Source organism: Chamaea fasciata, unplaced genomic scaffold (assembly GCF_029207755.1).
Source record: "Chamaea fasciata isolate MVZ Bird 193981 ecotype frontalis unplaced genomic scaffold, bChaFas1.0.hap1 SCAF_4, whole genome shotgun sequence".
In the NCBI taxonomy this organism is placed as follows: Eukaryota; Metazoa; Chordata; class Aves; order Passeriformes; family Sylviidae; genus Chamaea; species Chamaea fasciata.
The window spans coordinates 78934330-78960176 of NW_027094089.1; the positions used below are offsets into that span (position 1 = coordinate 78934330).

The 25847-nt window shown below is 39.7% G+C and overlaps 1 protein-coding gene across 3 annotated transcripts in view; it reads left to right on the plus strand.

The window, feature by feature from the left end:
- DACH2 (dachshund family transcription factor 2) overlaps positions 1-25847 on the plus strand; it is a 245583-nt gene that overhangs the window by 190590 nt on the left and 29146 nt on the right. For all 3 annotated transcript variants that reach the window (XM_066182190.1, XM_066182189.1, XM_066182188.1), the window contains exons 6-7: positions 8799-8934; positions 10870-10950. In XM_066182190.1, the coding sequence (XP_066038287.1) occupies positions 8799-8934; positions 10870-10950 (217 nt within the window). The remainder of the gene's footprint in view (positions 1-8798; positions 8935-10869; positions 10951-25847) is intronic.

The window sequence follows — 25847 nt, forward strand, 5'->3', positions numbered from 1 at the left end:
GTGCTGAAACTGTAGATGAATTTTATTACAGTGTGAGGCTCCTTTTGTCCTTTCCTTCCCTTATGTACAGTCATCCAGGACAGAATGACGACCAGTTGACATGAAATTCTTGTATTAAATAAAACATGCAGAAGAAAAGGATTGTGTTCCTGCTGTCAGTAATATTTTAATTATAAGACGTTATTTCAATGCATTTAATAATTACAAAACATAGCTAGTTTTCAATAGAATGCAATCCCAGCATCACATTTTTACTTAAAATGAAGAAATGAATCAAATATATTGAGTGTGTGTCTGTTTCCATAGTCTGATGACTAAAATACCACTTGGCCTGTTTTCTATAGGTGTGAGAATCAGCTGCTTTATAAGGTTTTGAATGAAGTCATTATGCTTTTTATATCACGTTTGCCATTTAGAAATAAGCTGTTCTACCAAGATATGCATGATCAGCAAAGTTAACATTTAGTGCTCCAGAAAGAAATGTCGTAACTATGAAACTTGATTTCTCCCTGACAGGAACATCATAAATTAGGATGGCACAATGGCCAAGCTCACAAAACCTTCTTAGCCACCTCTAACATGATGTGATGTGATAATAGCAGCACCAGCAGCACTGTGGCTGCAGTTCTGGCAGTGCCCCTGTGATAAATCCAGCCTTACAGGGTTTTACTGCACATCTGAAGAAGCTTTCTGGGTTTGAAACTTGGTTCAGATGGCTCAGAAGAATGTCTGTTATTGAGGGTCTCATGGCAAGAGCAAAATTTGACAGCAGCACTGACTTCATCACCCTCTTTCTTCTCCTACTTGTATCCAGTTCTTGTTCTTTTTTTTCTGGAGCTGTTCTTAGGTGAACCAGCTCTGCAGTCCAGGAATGTCCTGGATGTCAAGTGAGGATCAGTCTGGGATGGAGTTTGGCTAAGTACACTTGAGTCATGGTTTCCGCTAGAAAGAGCAGTGAATGCTCAAGGCTGGGTTGGATGGAGCACCCTGGTCTCATGGAAGGAGTCCCTGCCCATGACAGGGGTGGAATGAGGTGACCCTTAAGGTCCTTCCATCCCAAACCAGTCTGTGATTCCATGAATAAATGTAGCAGTTTACTGTCACACAATAATTTTGTTCCCGAAACTCAGAAAAATCTGCTCTGTGACAATATTTTCAGAAGAAAAGTTGGGATGAGCCCTGTACAGAAAAGTGAGAAGACTTTTCTCTGAAGTCTGTGAAACACTCAGCTCCAGAGAGCAGTAGCGACATAATATGAAGATTTTTATTTTACAGTGCACCTGTTACAAAAATGACCTTACATGACTGAAAACATACTGGTTTACACAATTCCAGCCAAAAAGCAGGGAGAGGGCAGGGGAGAAGTTTGGGGTTAGGACGGTGAAGGGAAGGCTGGCAAGAGCCAAGTCTGGAGCTGTGACTGTGATGATCTTGGACTGTTCACTGAGCGGCCACTTGCCCAGATGTCCTTGGGAACAGGCTGGTGGGAAATACTGTGGTTAGGCTGAGCTTGAAATTCTGGGAACCAGACCCAAACCAAGGGCCTTAAGCTGCTCCTTTTGTGTTAGATATGCAAAGAGTACTGAGAGTCATGAGGCAAAACTTCATGCCAGAGATCTGAGACTTACTCTCTCCCAAATTTTCCCTGCTTCTTATTTTACTTACCTGACATATTTTGCACCCTCCCTCCTCCTGTTGCTCACGTCTCACCCTCTTCCTCCTTGTGCTCCTTCCCTTTCTTTCTGGCAAACAGCCTCTTTGGAGCTGCTGAGGGATGTGCTTCTCCTGAGTAGGAGTAGTTCTGAAAATTGGTTTCCTGCTGTCCATTTTTCTTCTGTTGTCATCGCCTCATGCTTGCTGTATTCCTGCTTTTCTCTTATTCTTTCTTGCTCTCATCGAGGTCCCAGTTAGGAATAAATGGTGCTTGTGTTGAGTACAAATGGGAAACACAGAAAAAAACAAAATAAGTAATTAAAATGCTTTAAAAAAAATAAAAGGCATTTTTATTTTCATATTTCAGAATTCTTTGAGAATTTCACCGCATTGCACTTCAGGAGCTAATCTGATAAACAGAGCAAAGCATTACTTGTACGGTGGGGTCTACACATTCAGTAGAGACTTCTGAGTCTCCTTCTCTTTGAGTTTTGTTTTTCTCCTGATTTTGTGGTATTGTTAAGGCACTTGTAAAGGATGTATATGACATGATTTTAAATTCCCTGAAGAGAGTACAGATGGGCTGTGTAATTATTGCTGAGAGGTGCTATTTTCTGTGTGCTCTACAACTCACATTCATAATATTTACCTGACAGCCAGAAAAATGTGGCCATCTCAGAATGCTCTGAAACACGTCTTCTCACAATAGAAACATTTCCCATTACAGAATTTCTGACATCAGTAATTTCATATCTCTCTGTGCACTCCATCCATTATGAATTGTTTTCAGAATATTGCAACATTTGTAAAATAAAACTCCTCTACAATGAATGTGATTTTTTATGGTATTAGATTTATTCTGTCCTGTTCCATAGCAGGCAGTTGATGGCTGCAATGGGACTGGGATATGTTGGAGGAGTGACGTGTGAGACACGGGAATTTGTTTGATCCTTATATAGGGTTATTTTTGTGGCTGTATTTGAGGTGAAGGAGGAGTGAGTGTGCAGGTTTGTATCTCTTTATTCACTGATTCAGAGAAATGACTCTGCTGGGAGATGTTCAGATCCTTTCAAATTGCATTAAATACCCTTCTCATCTCCTCCTTTGGAGGGAGGCTGTCCCTCTCCCTGCAGTGCCAAGAGTGCCTGGCTCCTTACCACCCTCATTGAGAGATTTTAGGTATTGGAAACTTATTTTAAACTTCCAAGTGGAAAAAAAAAATCCAATAAGAAACCTCTCTTTTTGCAGAGCTTGCAAAGGAAAATTGTTAGGCCAAGCACATCTAAGCTCTTAGTTCTGGCTCAGATCTTTTTAGTATTAGCTTAGTCATTTGCATTTGTCCTTAATGACTGATATGGCTCTTAACGTAGATGAGGTAGAGCATTATCATCATTAGTCCTGGGAGTGCCTTTCCTCCCTTCCGTGGCAGCACTGGGTGAAACAATGCAGGAGAGGGGCACAAGTACCAAGTTTCCACCGTGTGATCCTTTCCAGTTTCAGGCACTGTTGTGCTCTCAGATTCAAAGTAAAACATCAAGATCTTAACCCAGGAGTGAAGGTTTCCACGGCTGTCCCAGTGCCTGCTAATTTAAGAAATGGGGAAGAAGGCAGCTTCTGTTTGGCTGTTTCCCAGCACCATCTGATTAGCTGCACTTCTCTGTTTGGGTGAGCAGCTGGCAATTAATGGATTGATAGGAAGTAGTCACGAGGTAATGGAATTAGTGAGTGAACATCTGGTATTAAAATCAGTAAATGTAGGAGTTTTTATGATTTCTTAAATTCTGTGAGAAAATAATTGCCAGTTGACTACAACTGAAACGAGTATATGCACACAGTGGAAAAAAAAAATTGCACTTTAAATGGAAAAGTACATATTTTAAGCAAATGACTTCCCGATACACTGCAAAAGATGAATAGGATCCAGCTGGCTTTCAGACACACAGATCCTATCTTGGTTTTTTGGACCAGCTGTTTACCTTGTTCATCTCCAGTACCTACAGCAATCACAGGTACTATAAGTAGCTCAGAAGACCAACAAGTCACCCCTAGTCTTTGTGTGTCTTCATTTCCAGCGTTGAGTAACTGAAAATCCAAACCAGACTGCTCTTCTCTAGCCCAGAAATGGCTGTGACCATCCTAGTTCTTGTTGGCATCAGTTCAGGTGTAGCACAGCTTCTGCTTCCTGTGGCAGGGCTGTTTTTTTCCTTGGAAAAGCCTAAGTTGAGTAGTCCATCAGTTAAGGACTGTAAACTTTAGAACGCTGTTAAAAATGTGCTGGTTATTAGGATTCAAAGAGCATTAGTATCAACTGAAGTCAACTGGAATGAAATACATCTTAGTGTTAAGTAAAAAAAGGAAGTATTAGCAATTCAGGTCTTCGCTGACCGGAATGGTGAATTGTGTTAACTTCCCTTGCTCTTCTCACTTGCTTAGGATGGGATTCAGCCAGAGAGGGGGGAGCAGAGGAATTCAGCAGGGAATTCGGGCTGGAGGTGGGGAAGGTTGTAGGGAGACTCTGCCTGCCTGTCCTGGTTCACAGACCCCTCCAGGGGAGTCAGGCTCTGGTTTCTATAATTTTTTTATTTCTTTGTAGTCCATTTTGAGAGTATCAATGGAGATCTTGCATCCACTGGGAGGTTGAGGTCTGGAATAATGAACATCCCAGTGTGCAAATGAATGCTGGGATTTTTTCTGCCAGAGCCCATGAACTCTTTGTTTTTCCAACATGGTCAACATCACTCAAAATCTTTCTTAAAACGCTTGGAAACTCTAATTTAGGCCTAAAACCAGCACAATCTCCCTTTTTCCTTCCATTTCATTAGAGAGGTTGAATTCCAGCCACTGTAGAGCCCTGTAGAGTTGAGCAGCAGCACCTCAATTAAATGTGAAATATCAAGATAAATGTCCGAATAAAACATCCAAGACTCAGACAAACTTCCAGAACCTGCTTGTCATCAGTGAAATACCACTAAATCTGCTAGAAGCTGATTAATAGATTAACATTTGGAAGAGTAATTGCAACTACATTACCACTAAGAATAAAGAAAAAAAAAGAGGAAAATCCAGCAGCATCATTTCTCGAAACTCTTCACATAAGAGGAAGATCAATACTATAAAAAAAATCAGAGGTAAGGAATTAATGTCAAGATGATTATGTCAAAAATAGGTAAGCTGTTCATATATATTTCAAATAAAACTAGTGTGGATGCAACTACCTTGTAGTATTTCCTATTATTGGTGTGAAATACTCCCTCACAGGCGAGGAAGAGGGATATTGAGCTGAAATCAAGGATCTGTCTGGAAATTGGGTGAGTTCATGGCTTCAGTGCCATTAAGCTAAATCACACCTAAAATTAACAATGTCAAGCTTTGTAGCCACATTTTCTGAGGCAGAGAAGGACACTGATTTTTAGTGAGACAAATATATTACCCTTCAAGAGGATTAAATAGTGGAAAAGTCCTTTTTGAGAATTTATGTTACAGCTCTGTAAAGGAAGGAAAAAAGATGAGATAAAGTAGGTACTGTAGGCAGATAAATAGGTGAGATCATGAGAAATGTTTTCATTTTTCATAAAATTCTCACAATCTGTAGAATCCTTATGTATAATTCATTCAATTATAATCTGGAATATTAATCTTACGAATTTATGAATAGGAAGAGATATAAATGGGGAAAATAGTACTTTATTTAGGAATGTTTCTTTATTACTGTGAGTTTACCTAGTGTGGGACCAGGCTGCCCTGCAGGGTGCAGGGGGAACTGAGCCATTTTCAAGTGGAAAAAACACATATATGAAAAGTAATGAGGTTGTAAAATACATGGAAGACAAATAAAATGAAGTCATCAATGTGTAAAACAAAATGTTAAGATTTTAGATTTGCAATTTTCCTATTTAAATGCCCTCATTGATTTGTTACAAATACTGTTAACCCTGTATTTGGAAAATGGTGAGGACATTATCACTTGTGTTCTCATTTGTAATAAAATAGATTAACTTGCTGTGAAATTTTAACTAGGCTGAGACACAACAGTAGCTACCTAATGAACCAGAGCACATTGCTGTTAAGTAGCTAAATAGATGCATACTGATTACAGGACTGAAAAATGGATCTGTTTACCAGCAAAAGAAGAGTCTGCTCATAGCATTATTCATTATAGTAGGAGAAATTCACCACATTTCCACGTAAAAATGTAGAAATTGACAATTTCTTGATCCATATGCAGCCTCACATGGTGATGCTCCATCCTCATTTGGAGCACGTATGATACAGAGGGAATTTCAGCTCTTTTGTTGCTTATAGGGAAGACTCTGCCTTCTCTGTGGCTGGAAATTGGTGTAACTGGTAAGACTTTAGATGACATAATCAGCTAATTCTCTTTGAAGGTGATTCACTGTGTGATTAAGAAGGACATGATTATTTGACACTCCTACTTCTGCCTGAAGTTTTCAAACCGAGACCCTGAGTTTGAACGCAAATTACTCCAAGCAGAGATTATTTCGTAGTGAGAGAGAATGGGAAATGCAGTTAACAGAAGGAGCTGGAATACTTTGTTTTTCCAAATCATCAGCTTTTGAATTACTCAAATAACTCCCATTTAAGATGACATATATGGCTGTTTGTGTGATATCTAAGTGTTAATTCCTAGTCATATTTGTTCTTAGGGTTTTTTTGCAGAACAGTTGGCACGTCCTCTCCTTGGCTATTCATTTTCATGGTTTCAGTAGACAATGAAATTTACTTAAACTATGCACTCTTCTGTAAAATTAATCATTTCAAAATGATATCTTAATTGTAAATTGAGTGCTCTTTGTGGCTAAAAGAGAGGAAATAGTGCCAAAGAGAACTGTTAAAACTGAAATCCAGGCAAATGAAATTGCACTCAGAGTTGTAACCTGTTAGCAGGAACCTATTTGGAGCTATTATTTGCACAAAGGTAAAAAACAAAGATTTTATCCACTCAGGATTGCATGTGTATGGTTCACTGTTATTTAGGACAGTATTTTGGGGGTAAGAATGTGACTTTAAAAAGCAACTCAGTAAGCAGCACATCCACAACATCCCAACTCCCTTTTACTTACCTGTTCATCTCAGCAAAAATCCTCTCTTGGAGGCCAAAAGGAAGAAAACACGGGAGACTTCAGGCTCAGTGACTTGGACTTCTGTTTTCTTCCACAGAATTTGTAAACTGCTTTGTATATAACCATTCAGTTTTCAAAATTACGAGAACTTGTGACTCAACATAATAAACTCATATCTGTTAAATATTAGCATTAAAACTCTCCCTTTCAGATCTATTAGTTACTATATGTTCATTAAATAACAGATAATTAGTGAAGATGATCCATTGAGGATTAACAGCTATGTAAGAGATACACATCTGTTACATGGTTTTGAGGCTGGGTTGTTATTTAATGTACAATAAGAATCCTATGAAAACCACATCCAGTGCCACGTTCTCAGCTGGTGTGGTTGGAATAAGGAAATGCCATCCCATGCTCTGAGGGGGATCCAATCTCATGTTCCCTTTGCATAACTCTCAGAAGTATCTGTAAATACACGGATGAGTGTGGCTTAGAGGGATGGTTTTAATGGGTAACAGAATATCCTTGTTGATATTGCTGTTGGTGTAATTAATGAATTGCCCTGATACATCCAAACAGCGGCTTTTATTATCAGGTATTTATAATGGAAAGACTTCTAGGAACCACCATGGTCTTTCCAAAGCTACGTTATTGATTCCACCTAGAAAACTGCATAAAAACTTCAGATGCTACTGAGTTTATTTTCCAGAGCAGACAGTAAATAGCTACCAAGGAGCCAGATTGAATATTCCTAATGAAATACCTTAAAAATAGATTAGAAGGGATGAGAGATTGCAAAATATTGAGACAACTTTCCCAGATGAACTGTAGTTGTGATTTTTAGTGAGGTGGAAGCAAGAGAATCTCTTAAAAAAAAAAAAAAAAAGTTAGATTTCAGTTCTGGGTTTGCACCGGAAGTACATGATTGCCAAGGATGAAGGCAACTCCAAGGATTCCTTTTCTGGAGTTCTGTAAATTCAACCATTTTTTCCTCATTAGTGTCTCTTCCTTGGAACTACACCTTCAAGGACTTGGAAAGACATTTTAAAACACAGAAGGCATTTTAAGAGAAAAATACCTGCAGTAACTGAGGCCCTGATTGTCCCTTTCAGAAGATTCTCATTTTCTGTTGGTTCTGGGAACATGAATGAAGGGCACTGAAATTTTTAAGTAAAAGCCTGTGTGTGGAAACACTGGGTTGGAAGGATCTCAAGTGGTCTCACAATCTCTTGTCTTAAGGATGAATTTTTACTTATGCCTTTCTTGTCTGACCTGTTCCTAAAGATTTTTACTGATGAAAATTCCATCGCATCTTCAGGCAATTTGCAGGTATAGATACACAGAAATGCAGAATTTAATTTTACCCTTTTTTTTTCCTTTTATTTCTTACCCTTTTTTTTTTTTTTCCATACCTCAAGTACGATATATATTTAAATTAGAAGTTAATATCAAAGTTTCATGTGCAAATATAAACATAGGAATTGTCAAGCAGACTTTTTGTTTTGGTTAGCCAGTGGTGCTTTTCGTACAAGAGGGAAGTTCTTACCAGAGCCACAGCTTTTGTCATTTGTCCAGGTGCTACCCTGAGAAGATGCTGATGTAATTTATTCAGGTGCATATTCTAGTTACAAATTCACAAGCACATATTCTAATTACAAATTTGACTGCATTTGGTGACAGTTCAGTCCAACCGTGAATTGTTTATTTGAAATGCGACTCACATATGGCAGTCTTACTACCTGTAGATTAAAAGTAGCATGTGAAAGCAGCATGAAAGAATATTCTGTATGTTCCTAGGTGTGAAAAATTTTAAAGTTAAAAGGTTGCCAACAAGAAAAAGGTGGCAAATGATAAGCTAAGCTCAGACACATCTTGTAGAAGCCTGTGTTGGTTTTGGGTATATATGATTGTACTGCTCTTAAGACATGAGTTCTGTTCTCTGTTTACCTCAGAAACGCCGCTCGTTATCACTCCTTTTAAGCCAACCTCCCTTTCTCTGTTTGAACCCTGGTGAAGCCCGCGGATGAAAACGTCCCAGCCTTGCTTTGGTTTTGTTTTCAGGAGAGGATCCAGGACAGCCCTTCCCCGGCGCCGTCCCTGGAGGACAGCCAGCGGCCCGGCAGCCACGCGTCCTCACACCCCAGCAGCAGCGTGTCCAGCTCCCCGTCCCAGCTGGACAACACTCCCGACAGGATCGGTCAGTGCAGCTCCCCTTCCCCTCCCCACCTGCTCGGGAACTTCATTGAGGCCGATGTTCTGCTGCCAAATTCCCAGAAAGTTTTATCCCTGTTGTGTTTTAATTAAGTTCACCACTCATTGTTGGGTCTGATTGCCGTTAATGGGACGTGGCAACCGAGAGGCATTCCATGAGGTTTTTATTTCATTATCAGTCTCGGTGAAGGTAGAGACATAAAGGATGGTAAAACTCAAAGTTCTCTTTGTTACAAGACCTTTGAAAAGTTTTTTACCCAATAGGCTAATGCTGAAAGCTTGCAAGCATACACTTAAGCCAATCACTGAACACTAAACTTACATCTTACAGCACACAATAGTGGCTTGTTTTATATTTTTTTGCAGTTCAGAAACCTTGTATGCTCCAAATATTTCAAGGCCTAAAATTCAACTCTGTTTCAGACCTCTGTCAACGTAAGCTTATTGTGAAAGTCCTCTGCATTTCAGTTGATGCAATTCCCCCTCTTGGTACTACAGTAACCCCTGCACAGAGGGATCACCCTTGTACCCTTCCCTGCTCCAGCCAGCTCCTTTGGCATGCTTGGGTAGGGAAGTGCTGCTCAAGGCACCTGCAGTTGAAAAAGAGCAAGGTATCTTTTTCTTCACATGTGTGTGAGGGAAGTAACGGATTGTATGATGACTTTTTTTTGTTCCGAAAACCTCCTTGTGCCCACACATTCCTTCATCACCCTGAGGCTGAGGCCTTTTCTGGCTTTTTTTGGGCTCTCTGCCACATTTTTCACAGCCTGTGCACTATCGATTAAAATGCTAATTCTGTCTAGAGGAAGTTTAGATCCTATTCTTGGTGCTTCCAAGAGGGATCTAGGGCAAGTCAATTAACATCTCTTCACGTCAGTGTGTGTCAACACTGCTGTCTCCTCATGGCCTGGAGCCTGTGCAGGCATTGCTGAGCCAGATTTAAACCACAGAAGCCATGCACTCTGGGTGAGTCACTGCAGAGTTCCCTCCCATCCACAACCTACTCGGCTGCTTCCTGGGATTTTGCAGTTCTGACCCTGGTCCTTGCATCAGCACCACAGCACTGCCCAGCACACTGGATAGAACCTGATTTCTTTGCCTAACCCTGTGCACAAACAGGGCAGAGACTGCGGGGTAGATTCCCCTCATCTTTTTCCTGTGTAAAGTGGGGAGATACACAGGACAAGAGATTTTTAACTTCCCGTAGCAGCAGTGAAAAGGGACTGTTGATGTCTCTGTGTAGAGATCTAATACTTTCTGTTGTAAAGACAAGGATAAATATTCATCATTGACAGAAATACAATGTTTTCACTTTGGCAATTATAAAAAAAGGCTCTCCCTAAAATACGGTGATGAGGTTTGTATCAAGTGTCCTCCCTGGAACAACTGTAAAGTCTGCAGTTGGTGGATTGCACAGAAGGAAATGTTTTAATCAAATACAAACAAAGGAAAGAGGCATCCTGAAGTCATAAACTGCACAGCTCCCTCTGAGTTTGCAGGCATTAAGTAAAGAATTCCCTTCAGCACTAAAATGTTTGGTGGGTTTGCTGTCACCAATCAGTTTGGGCTATGATCTGGCAGTCTGTGGTGTTTATTAATCTTACTGCTCTCTAATAATTACTAATACTTAAATCCTTAAATGTATTTTTCCCCAAAATGGTTTTTGTGAAGTATACTTTTCCCATTAATTAATTAATTTTAACAATTCATAAGAGATCACATTCATCTCAGTAGTAACTTGTGTTCTATCTTGGTGTCCTTGTCTGATAAACTTGAGCAGATTAGCTTCTACTGCATATTTTACTTGGCTCTAAGAGTTTAACAAAATATCAACCAAAAGGAAATAAAAGTCAGGGGTTTTTTTAATCTTAACATATTTTTACTGACAGTGTTACATAACTGTACCCTCTGATTCTTTTAGCCATGCTGACCAACAGCAGAGAAGGAGAACTCATTGACCAAGAAACTGGGACCAGCCTAAAAAAGATACAAAAGGAGAAAGGTAAAATCACAGACTGTTTTCCATCTCGGGCATTTAATTCCACTTATTATGTGTTTTAATCTGTTTTTTCATGTTCTGCATATGCAATGACATTATATTACTAATTTAAGAGAAGTAAGTGCCTAATTGCAATGAATAATGTATCCAGTGAACTCACATGGAAGTGTAAGCAATGAGAACTTAGCTTCTCTCTGTTTGTACAGCATGAGGGTAATATTTTTCAGGTCTTCTGGCTCAATTATTTATGAAGTTTCAAGCAAATATTTGATCAGTCACGTGGTATTGTTTGTTTGCCTTCAAGGGAATGTGTGTGCAGACTTGCTCTGATGCTCTGGGTGAGCTATTTAATTTTATATTATGGCGCCAGTGAGGGGCAGCAAGGGAAGAGGTGATGTTTGGTCTGGAGGGATTCTCCTGTAGGCAGGGAAGTGCTTCCTCTGCTGGGTTCTCCTTGCAGAGGTTCTTAGGTGCTGGAGTAGGTTGATACTCAGGGATTTATTCTGGGAAAATACTGCAAAGAGATGCTGAGGGGGATAGTGAGGTTTTAGAGTAAAAAAATGTGAAGGAAAAGAAACAGAAGGAAGAAACAACATAAGCTAAGTGTACTTGTAAGTCTGCTGAGAATATTCATATTTATCATAATAAATGAAAGCACAAACTGATTTATATTTTCACTGAGGTGATTGTCTCATATTTTCAGAGAAAACTGAAAGGTAGGCTTAGACAATTCTGAGGGCTACTCAGAAGAGAATTTGGAGGCCCTCCATGCCATGTGGTTCCAGAGTTATATAAAATTATTTGAGCAGTGTCATGTTTTTGTACAGTCAGCTCTATTCTTTAGAGGTCTGTGACTGATTCAGTCATAGGTAGGAAGAGCCTGAAACTTCCTCCTTATATTTTGTATTTTCGCACTCAACTCTCCTTGAAGACAGAAGCTGTTTTCTATTCACTGGTTTTTCAGGGTATTTAAGCACTTTCCTCATGGACCCCAAAAGAGCCCTTCTGTGCCATTCTGAGGTAATTTTCTGTCTAGATCATCCAGCTTAAATCCTTCCCTCTTGACTCCTGTTGACATTTACAAAAAGTTACCAGCCATAACTTCACTCCTAAGATTTAAAAATTACATTTCTGTAGTAATTGCACGGTGAGTATTTAATCTAAGCCTGAAAATGTAGTTGATTTTAATTCTGTTTAACTGTGCATGGTTTCTTGCCACATGTTCAGTCATTTTTCAGCGAAACAATTCAGTATCCTGTGGGGTTCAAAGATGCAAATCATGTACTTCTTGGTAGTAGCAGTTCTGTCACTCTGGATGGATGAAGGAAAGTACAGTTTAAAATTCTGAAAAAATAATTCAGAAATCCCCAAAGCAAAAATAATTGAACCTCCACCACCTGTGAACCCAATTCCCAGGCTCCTGTGATCATTCCTTTTAACATGGATGAAATCACAAAGATCTGATGCTAACAGTTTGTGTGCTATAATTCTCCTTAAGATTAAATTTGTGTAGGTTTATTCATTTCCTAGTCTACGTTTTTGCATAATTTCTTTAATTGATTAAGTACTGGGAAATGCGTCTTTATACATGTGTTAGTTCTGCGTGCACTTAGGGGATGTTTTTAGAATTAATTTAGTGTTCAGAGATCCACCTGCATCAGAAAAAAGTGCTTTGAAATCATGAGACGCTTTAAAATATTATCTTAGAGACAGAACAAAGTTTCTCCTTTTCTGCTTGGTCTGCAGGCTGTCAAGTTTTTCTCAGAAAATATGAGAATTTTTCTTTTGTCACATACAGAAGTTTTAAAGGCACCAACCTTCTGTATCTAGGATTCCAAGCTGATTTTGCATTTATCAGTGGGACAGACCCATATTGCAGTTTCTGTAGGAACCAGCGGGGTCAGTCCTGTGTAGACTCTTTGTTCCTAGTGCTGTTATTGTTTTCTCCTATATAATTATTTTGGGCTCTGGTGCACCTCAGTTGTGCTGAGTGTTTTACAGTCAGATGTGGACAGTGTGATCTGTGCTGCCTTGCCCTGCAGAAAACAACCATGTGATTTGTATACAGAGCAAGCTTTGTTTTTCCAAACCTGCCATTGCTCTAACCAAGGCAAAATATATTCACCATGGAAAAGATTTTCAAAGTTGTTAAGAAGGAATGCGGTTAAAATAAAAGTATCAACATTTATTAAGTATGACAAGTAAGCGGTTTATACAACCGTGGCAAACATATGTTTTCACATCTGTTTTGAGTAATATCATCATGATTTTAAAAATGATTTATAGCTCTGCAGGCCATAAAATGCCAGCTTTGCTGTAAGTTGGAAGTTTTCAAACAACAAAGAAATTATTGAAGGCATATATTGAGCGTGTTTTTGTGTTGCACACCTTGACATAACTTCACAAAGCTGAGCTCTGTATAGCAATTAAGATAGCAACAACTGAAAATTAAAGAACTCTAATTTATCAGGAGTACAACTTATGTGAAATCTTAGCGTTTAAAAAAAAAAAGTTACTGTAGTGATTACAGACAAAATACCCCTTAGGACACACAGTTTTGGTTTTCCATGTCCCATTTTAAGATCTCAGCAAAAGACAAAAATGTGTCACTTTGTGCTCATCGAAGTAATTTCAGGGTGATTAGGGCTGAGGAAAACATGATTGCACAACTGTGCTTCTTTAAAAGACAGTTAATATGAGGTTGTTGGAATTTCTGTGGTTTGTTTGTATGTGTTGATGGGGCAGAATTTCCAGAATGGGTGGCTGTCTCATTGCAGAGCGTTTAGAGCCCAGTTACAGCCATACCTTTAAGCTTTCTGAAGGAGAAATGCCATTGAATCTCAGTTACTCTGCGTCCTTTTATCATCCTTTTAGAGGGAGTATGGTCAGATTTAACATTGGAGGTCAACAGAGTCAAACATCTTTGGAAGTCTGCATGGTTTGGGGTCTTTTTATATATATCTAAAATCGTTTTTCCTGCATGGATTACATGCTGTATTTTTCTCAAATGCTTTTTTCTGGCACGTTACACCAGCATTTTGCCTGTGCATCTATTTCTGAGTGAAAACCATATCCAGAGTAATCTGCACTTTATTTTGAAGTCACTAGTGCAAGGAAACAGTTACAAAATCTCCCCTAGAACACAGCCCCACATTTTACCTGCACAGTTACTTACAGAAACTACACTTTAAATGCATCTTCTTCAATACATATCCTGAAAAAAAAAAATCTCTGTTGTGTGGAGTAGAGTAGGATTGTGTTTGACACAGCCCTTTATAGGCTTTACAGAAACTTTCATGTGAATTCTGGCATTAGGAAGGTGAAATGAGCCAGAAAAGAATTTGGCTGTGCCTTCCAGCCAGATTTTGATGCTTGTACAATTATTCTGTTTGACTGCATGACAAGAAATATTTCAAACTCCTCACATAGACTGGAGCAATGAAAGGCATTGGCCCAACTCTTGCCGCAGTGAAATCAGTGGGGATGTACAGGATGTCTTCAGTGGGAACAATTTGACCAAAGCTTGGTCTTTTGGAAGGGTTTTCCCCCAGCTTCTGCTGCTGGTTGTTGTCCAGAAATGGATAGCATGTTCACATGGGGTTTGGGGTGCAAACCAGAGGAAAATAGTGTAGAAAAATTCCATTGATGACCCATATTGTCACTTACCCACTGGCCTGTGAGTACAAGTAAATATGATTTTTGCTGAGGAAGGGATTTGCCCTGCATTCCCAGAGCTGCCTGGGGGCAGTGATCCCTCCCTCAGCCCATCCTGCATCTCCAGAGCCCAAACCCAGGCTCTGGGGCTGTGTCCCATGGCCCAGCACACGGTACTCTCCAAACTCTGCATCTGGCAGCTCTCCCTTCCCAGTTTATTAAAGAACACCTTTCCCTTTATTGCTTCAAAGAAAGGGAAATTTTGCATCATTTCTGTTGGCTGAGTGAAATATTTTCAGATGGCCAGAGAGCGTGGTAATGAACGAATAACCGTATTTATTTATTGGATTTCATTAGCAGAAAAGAGGGTTTATGCTGTTTAAATTAATCACTGCCAAAGGACTGGGCTACTCAGGGTGTGAGGGGAGGAGAATGAGCAGGTGCAGAACACCTGAAATAGCAACAGGCTGGTGGGGGCTCTGCTCCAGAGAGGGGACTTTCCCAACAATTAATCTGAAAGCATCCAGATGGAAAAGGGAAGGAGTGAGGAGAACGAGGAGCACGAAGCTGAACCACACGGTGTCTGTGTGCAGCGTGCAGTAGGTGCCAGCACCTCACATGGTCTCTGTGCCGTTTGTTTGACATGTCAATGCTGGCTCGTTAAAGATAAAATGAGAAAAAATCTCTTTTTTTCACAAATGTGTTCATGAGTACATGAAGAACTCCCCAAATCAGGAATGAAACCGTGTTCATTCTGGTGTCCAAGTGTGTGTATCACAGACCCTGGAGCTGTTTCATCAGCGGTGGGTGCAATAGTACATGAATTTAAAGGTTTCTTTTTCCCAAAACCTTGAGTGACGTGCAGTGCAAAATCCCACTGGATAAGTCAGAGATATTTTTACATTTTCTATCCTCAGAGAACACTGAAAGATAAGAAGCATAGTGCTCTATTCTGGGTGGAGGCATTTTCCACAAGTGTTTTTTTGTCGTTAAATTTAACCTACAAGAGAATTGACAACTGTTAAAAAGGTGGCCTAATAGTAGATGTGATTGTCAGTCAGTCAGTCAATCCACAAAACCCCAGACCCATAAAACCAAGGCAAACTCTATTAACACTTAGATTCACAAAATGTAAATAATTAATCAAGGTAAAGCTTTAATTTTTGAAGTGTCTGTACTCGTGACGTTATGATTGTGTGCTTAACCATTGCTGAAAGATTTATAAATATAAAGGCAATTATGCAAGAGATGCTAGTGAAGTACTCCAAGGTCACACCTTTTACATTAAGTTTATATCAGAGCTTTATTTGCAGAATTATTTTTAGGAATCCTCTTTCTCTGATGAGTAGAATACTTACTTCATAGTTGTCTTGGCAGATGGGCTAAGGCAGATTCTTGCGTTGATATATAATTTATTAATATGTTTTATTTATTAGATTCCAGTGACTTTAAAGTATCGCTGTCTAAACACTACAAATTATGAGTCTGTATAAACACGGTGAAATAATGAAATTTTCTTTATTGAAAAGGCTTTGAAACAAATTTTTAGTAAGGTATTCATGTCAATCTGTGCAATAAAATGGGCAAATAAGAGGGAAATCAACTCTCCAGTCAGTTGTCTCTTCAGGGGCATTCCTACTTTTCCACCAGTACTGAGAATTGTTTTATGTAGGTTCATCTGAGCTATATCAAATTGGAAAATTATGAGGAGAAAAATTGTTGATTGGCACCCAGTGTTGATTGGCACCAAGAAAACTTTTGGATTAGCCCCAGGAATCTTTTCCTTAGCGCTGGTCTTAAAACTGACCCACTGGATTCTCTGCTTGGTGTTACCTCTGGTGCAAAGTCATTAACCTGAGACTTGCAGTTGGTGACATTCTTTATGTCTATGAGTGATTTAACAAGTTTGCTTTCAGTTCTCTTCAGTCCTCATTAGGAGCAGTAAGATGTGGACAATCTGTGCCCCAAGAGGTTGCTAAATGTTTTTTGCCGTGCTGCAGAAATCCTTGGGATCTTGGGGAATTTGCCAGCGGGGGCTCAGACTCCTCTGCCTGAGCACTGGACCTGCTCAGGGGCACTGTGCTCCTGCATTTGTGTGCCCAAGTGTGCAGCTGTGCACAGACAGAAGAAGAAAGGGATAACAATACAGATAAAAATTCAAATTAGTCGTGACAGTTGTTAATTGGCGACTTTGGAAGTTTTGCGGTATTTGTGACTGAGGAAGACCTTCAAGAGACTCAGAGAAGCTGCGCTTCATAAAGCACAATTCTTTCCTGAGGGTTCCTACCAGTGAGCCAGAGTTTGTCCTGCTGCCCACAGCTGGATGTTCCAGATCAGTGGAATACAGAGCTCGTGATTGTGACAGCAGTGTGTGCTCCTGCTGTCAGAAGAGCAAATCCAGCACTGGTGGATGGTATTTTGTGTAGCATTTTTTGTGTACTCAGGGACTTTTTTCCTAATTCGATCTTGGATACTGTGGAGTGTGTCTGTCTCCTGTGTAACAGTCACATTTGGATGGCAATTAAGGGCTTTGTCTTCCCTTTTGTGGAGGACTTGCTGCCCAGAGGCCTCTGGGGACAGCAAGGCTGAGACAAAACTGCACATTAAGGTTCATCTCCAAAGTGTTTTAGAATGTTTAGTGTGTTAGAATATTCCAGATAAAAACAAGTAATAAATCCTTAGTGAACTTCTAACCCTAACCATTCAAGGATTCTGTGCATAAGATAGTGAACTAACCTCTGAGTGAAAGTAGAAAAAGATTATTCTTGATGTGTAGTCGTGAAACCAGAATAAATGTGTTCTTCATTGTATCTCAGACATTGTGTTGAATTCCTTTGATAAAGTTACATGAATTTTTGTTAGCAGAGCTGATGGAGGCCCATGTGCTCATCTCAGAAGCCGCTGGGGCTGCAGATTGCAGGAAATCAGATTTTGTGTTTGATTGTTAGGGCAGAAGGCACCACTCCAGCACTTTGGACTCTGTGTGGGATTTGTGTGTTACAGACAGAGTAATTTCTGGGGATGGACAGTTCACACAGTATGTTTTTCGTATTATCAGCTGTCCTTTGGAAATCCATCATTGTGCCTGAAAGAGCAGGAGCCCAGAATTGTAATCGATCAATATAATTTCACATGGATTACCTTAGTTTGTTACAGCCTGGCGCTGATAATGCCAAGGTTTTAAGGGGGATTTTATCGTTGCTTGGGCTCTTCACTGAAGAATTGGACTGGAAGATCCTTGTGGGTCCCTGCTGAAGTTTCCCAGCTGTGAATATCCTTCTTGTAGCAGGACTGATAAAAAGGTGGAAGGAGAGACAGCTGTGAACTCTGAAATTGGAGGTGAATGAGTACAAACTAGAAAGAGGGATTACTCCAATACAAATTTCCCCAGCACATTTCTTTGGTCATGCTTGGCCTTTCCATGTTGGTGTCAAAATCCCAACTGATTTATTTTCTAGTTTTATTTTGTAGTCAGTGTGAAAGTCGTTTCCAAAGCAGATTTTTCTTCTAGTTGACAGAATGTGACAGGCTGTAACAAGCAGTTTAATAAATAAAATTCTGCTTCCAGGTGTATTCAGAGATGTTATAATCTATAAAACATGGTGCAGTTTTGAATCTGTCTCTTTTACCCATCACTGGGGCTGCTCTGTGATGTTTTGATAGTTAGACCTGGCTTGTGTGAATTTGCTGACATATCCCGTGGCTTTTTCGGGTGTGTGTTGTCAGCAAGGGGATCCAGAGCTGTACAGATTTTACTGACAGTTCAGTGGAGAGCCTCTTGTGGTGTGGTGGAAGATGCCTTTTTGATGTGGAATATGTTGGATGATGGAGCATCTCTGGGAGATGGCTGAGCTGGAGCAGAAAATGGCATATGTGTGTGTACACGTGCCTACTCACAGAGGCCAGAAAATAAGCATTTTTCAGAAAATAACATGTTATTTATACATCTCTAACCTCTGGGGACTTTTTAGATGCTGTTGATTAGGAGACTGGCCTGTGTTTGTTATTGTTGTCTTGGTTTATGTTAGTTTGAAAATCTAGAAATTGACTGTAGTGATGGTGCCCTCCAGGCAAAAGTGTGGAGAGATTCACAAATTAAAGGAGGAGTCACCAGAGCTGATGTTTGACTTTTGACATTTTTGTCACTGTTGTGTTGCCGCCTTCAGCACTGGAGGCAGGAGGGATTTGGGCAGAAAGGAGAGTTGGAATTGGTCTGTGAAACCACAGATCTGTATTCGTACTTATGTATATTTATATTTTATTTTTACTGATATATTACAGGGAAAGCATAATATTTCTGTAAAATCACCAGCAGTAGTAATAAAAACAATAAAGATTATATAATATCATAATTTCTTTGCACAAAGCTTTTGATATTTGTAAAAATAAAAAAGAAATCGCCAGTATTCAAAAACTAATTAATGAGTTCCTGAGAGACAGTTCTGTTGTTTCAAAATTGGTCATTGTTGATTTCTCTCCATACACAGGTGTGGAAAATAGCAGAAAATGAGTCAAGTATTTCTAGATTAGAGTCTGATTCACAATAAGAATTCTCTCCTGATGCGTAAGATAACTTTTCAGCAGCCTTTTTCAGGATGAGTGTTTTGTAAACATCACTTCCTATATGGCCCGTATTAAATATTGTATGGAGCAGACTGGAGCTTTAATTTTACCCAACTAGCAGCTCATGTATCATCAGTCACATAAAATACTGAGGATAAATGGTCCCAGGTATCTGCAAAGTATGAATATCTTCTTGGAAGAGTTGTTGCTAAATTGGCAGAATCAGTGTAGGGGTTTTTCACCAGTGAGGGTCAGCCTACACACATGATGGGGGTCAGTAAATTGTAATAGCAGAACTGAAGTCTCAAAGTTTGCAGTTTCTTTTTGCTTGATTTTTTTTTCTTGTAGTTTTTGCTGTTTTGAGCAGCAGAGAGGCTGGGCTGGGGCCTTCCTGGCTGACTCCAGTGAAAGTGTGTTCTGATATTCCAGTGTGGAAGTTGTTGGGAAACTGATTTCTCTTCCGTGACCTACAAGAACATCTGTTCCCACTTCCTCTGTAGAAAACTTGGAGTCTCAAGGACCTTCATTTATTCCCTAATATTCCTTCTCCTCTGAAAAGGAAAATCTCAGCTCTCTACACATGAAACTGCCCAATTTTCTTTTTTTTGTGAAGTCTACACATAGAAATAAAGCTATAGAGAAATTCCTGCTGGCAAAGGACCAGCAGCATCCTTCAGTACTCTCTCTCCTTCAGTACTCTCCTGAAGGAATTACTATGGGAAGTGTCTGTAGTATAGCTTTAGAATGTTTGCATCACTAAAATGAGACTGTTTATCTAAAAAAAAGTGATTATAACAGAAGAAATCCAGAAGGCATAATAATACATATTAAACCTTGTTTTCCAGGCTGTTGAATCAATTTTTAGGAATATGTGAGTGAGCAGGAAGGTAACAGCATCTGGTAGCAATAACAGTTTCCCTTCCTGAGTTACCAAATTAGCTATGGGAAGGTGATTAAAAATAAAATATAACGATTTCTGATAGAAATAGGTAAACTGCATGGGCTTTGAGATAAGAACTTGACAAATGTGTAAAATAAACACAAAACTGGTTTTGAAAAGGGGGGAGATTACCATTTTCTGTGTTGTGTGCCAAGGTTTGTGCATTTCAAATATTGGCAGTTGGCTTCTCCTCAAAACTGATAAATAATGATGTTTGCTGTGGAAACAATTATCCTAAAAATAATTTAAAAGGATTGTATCCCCTTTTTGTTTGCCTATAAAGAACACATTCGATTTATATATAGACAGAAAGAGCTCCACTTGCATCTATAAAACAGTTCTTAAATCATTCTAAATTATTGATGTGCACAAAGAACTCTTTCTGCTTTTGTTTGAAGTTTTATTTCTGCGGCGTTGTGCTTTCTAATTGTACTTTCAACTGCTATGACATCTGTTATAGTTGTTTCAAAAACTTTCCATACTTTTCTTTTTTAATGATAGACAGTCTTTTCAAAGACAAACTGTCTTCATTTTGAGCAAGAAAAATAATTAGTTGAAAAAAGATCACTGATTTGGCCAGCGAACTCACCATTTTACTGTGGGTTTGTTTTTTTTTTTTCCACAAGCTGCTGTTTTATATGATTCCAGCACCTATTCAACAGAAAGCTGGCCAAGAGGAATTCATCTCTGCAGTAACTCAGAAACCATAGAGCACCAGCATATGTCCCTTGCTTCCCCGAGGAAATCCAGGACTTTATTCTGACAAAAAGAGCACCAAGAAAGTACTTCACAAACTGTAGTCTCTATATGTCTAACAGATGGAAAAATAAGCTACTATTCCAAGCTGCTGTGCCCAGCAATATAGGAATAAAGCTCAGCAATTGGAGATGAGATTAATGCTTAAAAGTCTGTTTAGAAACCCTGTTTATTATAACTGGTGATAGGAATATGTGGTGCAGCAGTAAACAGGTTTCTAATGATCTGTAACATAACACACTCTAACCTCTGGTGTAAAATCTAGGAGACATTTAAAGTATCCTAGATTAAGAAATCACAATGTAAAGACGTTCCCTTGTCTTTTTTCAGAACAGGGGATTTTTGCTCCTAAAGTAGAATTTTTTTAAAACTTTAATCCCTGGACACTGCTCCAGTTGTGGTGCACCATAACTAACCTTTAAATTAGAAGTTGTCTGGAATTCATATAATAATTAATGCAACACTCGGGGATTTAATTGACCACAAGATTAAACTATTAAGGAAAAAATTTTGTCCTAATTGAGAATTGAACCCCTACCCTTTATTCATGGAGTGTCTGCTCTGCCACTTGAGTCGTGAATTGGGGGTTAATTGACTGTCTAGAATCTCCCAAGGAACAATTATTTCACGTAATGGTGCTAACACATCCTGGCATAAGGCATTTTTATGGGAGTCCTTTTTTCCCCTGGATTTAGAGAGATGTCCTGAGCACAGCAAGGAAAGCTGCTGGATGTGGGGAAGGGAAGAAGGATGGAAACCAGAAAGGGATTTGGATTTTCCTTTCACACTCAATCCCTGCACTCTTCATGTTTCTGCTTAGATTCTGCAATGTGATTTTGCTGCATATTTAACTGTCCTCTTTTTCAGTGTTCAGGGAGTATAAATTCCTTGATAATAGCTCAAATCTGTGGCAAAAGTACACTTCCCAGCTCAAGTTGTTACGAAGATTCAGAAATGAGAGGCCTGGTGTAGTGCAAGGTGCCCCTGTCCATAGCAGAGTGCTGGAATAAGATATTCTCTAAGGTCCCTTCCAGTCCAAACCATTCTGTGATTCTCTGAAATAACCTGCAAGTAGTTTAACATAAACTTCTACAAAAATCATAAAAAATTATCTAGGTGTACTTAAATTTTTAGCATTTTTTACTTACTTTCTTGCATGGCGATTAATAAAATTCGTTACTTCATAGTAGATTTTTCTGCTTCATTAGTGCAAATTTGCAGAACTTTTCTAATTACTATTCTCCTTTGAAGCATAAATAATAAGAGATAATATCAAAACTTTTAAACTAAATGAAGACTTAGTTATGGATACAGTTAGGCATTTTTTATATTTAAGTATATTCTGGTTTTTAGATGCTTTTATAAATGTGCCTTTCGTCTTTACAGAAGAAACTGTCAGAATTTAGGAGAAACTATTTTTGGGTGGCATTATCAAGATAAAAGGAAATGCAGGAAAGTTTAGCTTTTTAAACTTCGATTTCAAAAATCAGTCTTAAATTCTATGAGCAGGAAGGTCCGAGTGTGGTTGAAGCTGTGTGAAATCTCTATGCTGAGTGGAGGCTGAGAAGGGGTAGCACCTCACAGCTCCTGTTTGAAACTGGTGCTGTACAAAAACCTGTTTGGTTTTTGGTGTTTTGGTGGGTTTGTTTTCTTTTGATTGTTCTTTTTAAGTAAGTGCTGCACCCTAAGGAAATCTTAATTGTTGATGACACGTAAGCATGTGAAGTGTCATCAATATTCTGTAATCTCTCTCCCTGCAGTTGGTTCAGATCAGGATGCTCAGCAGCGGTTTAAAGATGTTTTGTGAACAGGTACTTTTAGTGCAGAGCACTTTAACCATGTTCACATCTAGGAGGGGCCTTTGCTGTGGTGCTGTGGTTCGTGATGCATCGAATCCCAGCTCTGTGTTCCGTGGGCTGTGGAGAGAGATGTGCTCTGCACATGAGGTGTGTCAGAATCTCCCCAGGGCAGGGGTGACCCCAACACACCCAGGACCCCGTGTCCTGGCTTGTGGGGTCACAGAGCTGGGAGAGGGGAGGTGGACAGGACTGGCTTCTGGCAGAGTGCTCGCTGCAGGGTGATGCGTGGCATTCACAGCTTCACTTGTGTTTCACGCCAAACATCAAACATCAAACATACGATGTGCTCCTGTGCCTTCACCAGCGCTCTGCTGCCGTCCAGCCAGCCCTGGGGGAGCTCAGCCCCAGGGGTAAAAGCAGGGCAGTCACGGGCACAGCAGCACTGTCACAACATCCAGGTGACCTCTTACACACAGGGCTGCTCTTTCCAAGCTTCACATCTGCATTCACACTTCCTAACCTGCTCTGTCTGCAGGAGATTGGAAAGATACTCTCGTGCTACTCGGCTACTACAGAAATATCGGCATAATCTCACAGACCTTCTGCTTTTTAATAGTTGGGTTTTAGGAAGCTGAAAGCTTGGAGGGCAGGCATGTCTCAGACTCTTCAGCTGGAGAAACAGTGTTTGAGACTAAAAAACCATTATTTCTTGCGTGTAAACATTGGAGGTGAACAGGTAAAGTAGATGCAACAAACATGAAAGAAAGAAGGTTTTACAGTGTTACCCAGATTTGAGTTGGATTTCATAGTCACTCATTTCCAACTGCTCACTAAAATCCTGCAGTAAAGAAAGAGGAGACATGATCTGATATTTCTAACAAAAAAAAACTCTCAGCAAAGTGTTTCTTGCAGTGTGAGGAAATAGTTGTCCCAGGTCCCATAATAACAGTCTAGGCTCCCAAAAGCTGCCAGCATCTGAGGAGAACGGTGCCCTGGTGACAAGTAGAGTAAGAAAGAACAGCATTTCCCATTGCTGCTGACTTGGAAGAAAAAACCTGGACATGTTCACAGTATGAACTAAGTGACAAAGCAATATTTTACACTCTGAGTGTGATTCCTTTACTGTTCTCACCTAGTTCCAACTTCTCCCCTTTAAATATAATTCTGTTCCACAGTTTCCTCCACCTGCTGTTTTCCAAACCTTGCACATGTCCTCAGTCCACATACACCATCATTCTTCAGCTACACTCCCCAGCCACATTTTCCACTGCCAATTCCATCTCTCCCAGCTTGCCTACCTTTCTGTCTCCTTCAGGTTTTTTTTTTTCTTTATGTTTTGAGGGTGTTTTTGGGGTTTTTTTTGTTGGTTTTTTGAGGGTTTGTTTGTTTGTTATTTTGGTTTGGTTTGTTTTTCTCTGAAGGAAGCAAATCCATATATTGACAAAGAAACCTGCGGGGTCAGAAACCATTTTGGTTTTGATGTTTTGGTTTTTTTCCTACTTTATTTTTTCTTTTTAAGTAAGTGCCACACCACGAAAATGTTAACACTGTTAATGACTTTTCAGTGTGTTAGGTAAGTGTAATTCACCCTGTGTAATATTGCTGTCTGCAGATGGTTTGGATTGAAAAAAATCCATAGTCTATCACATAGAAGAACTTCTTGAGGTGAGTAAAGCCCTTAGCAGTGTAAGGTCCAAAGTATTCACCACTGCTCAGGGAGTATTTTAGATGGTGATTATGGTTAGACAATATTCCCTGTGGAATCTTGCCTTTAGCTGGGCATGGTCTGGCAAGTGCTGCAGTTAACAAGCAAATAAAAGCCCTCGCAGCCCCTGCCTGTGCTGCCATAAAGAGGCCTGTCCTGGAATTCCTGTGGAGCTGTGGGAAGCAGCTGTGCTCGAGATTCTGCCCTTGGAGCAGCATTTGCCTTCACCTTCCCTTCACTGTTACTGGAAGAAGTAACTGATAGGGATCAACACGATTTCCTGGGCACAGCACATTCAGATTTTTATTATGATATTATCAGGACATATGTTTGTGGAAAGAAGATATAGATGTATATATCTTTCTGTTTAGCCTCGAAATAGAAGCTGTGGAGAAATGATATATTACCTGCATGAAACTGAATATATGGGTACCATAGGGTGCAGGAATTGGGCCCAGCTTTGCTTACAAATCAGCTTGATGATGAGGCTGCAAAAGTTATATTTTCACTGCTTTCACATACTGAATTTATTAGCTTCTGGAAATTGATTTTGGATGCCTTTCATTTGCCATTGGGCTGGAGTCAAAGGCAAAAAGATGATATGCCACATTTTGCTCACTCATCTTTTTATTGCCCGACTATTGTTATTGAGGAAAAGACATTTGATGTGTTCCTCAAAGGAGACAGAAAGCACATTTCATTTCCTTTTAATTGATGAAAGTGTAACTGAACGCAAGTCCTGCAGTCCTCACCTTCAATATCCAGGAGGAGTTATAAGGGATAGAGGGAATGGCATTGGGATTCAGCTTGGATCAGGGCTGAGAGCAGAAGCCAGCAGGGCTGTCAAACTTTGTCCTGTTTTATTTGCTTGGAAGGAGCGGTGCAAAGTTAATATCGATGCAGTGCTGTGAAAGTGCTCAAGTGGTTATCTCTGGGAAGGTAATGTGAACTCAGCAGTATCATTGCTTTGATCTTTGGTTAAAGTCTTACAAAACTAGATTGCTGTTTGATTGACAACCTTGTCAGAGAGTGAATGAAGACTGACACTCTAATATTGAAAACGCAGCGTTTACAAAACTTAAAGCCTGAGTTTTCTCATGACACTGCTGCTTTTGTGGAAGACTGAATTTCACATTTATTTTTAAATAAGTGTTTACCTTGCTGTGTGCAGCTAAAACTTATGATTTTAGACTGCTGGCTCACAAATTCTTCTCACCCTAATAATTGGTGCAGATATGTTTATAGCAACAGCACTGTCACCGTGCATTTCAGGAGTTGCTGTTTGAAGGCTTGAACGTGGTGGTATTTATCACATCTCAATACCAAATCATGATCAATCCAGCACAGGGTGATGGATGCAGGAGTGGCAGGCTGAGCTTGGCTTGGGTAGTGGATCTGACAGTGTCTGGGTGGGTGTGATAACGCAGGTTAAAGGTTTTCCAACTTGGAGTTCTCCCTTCAAGGGTTGTCTTCAGCTGCTGTT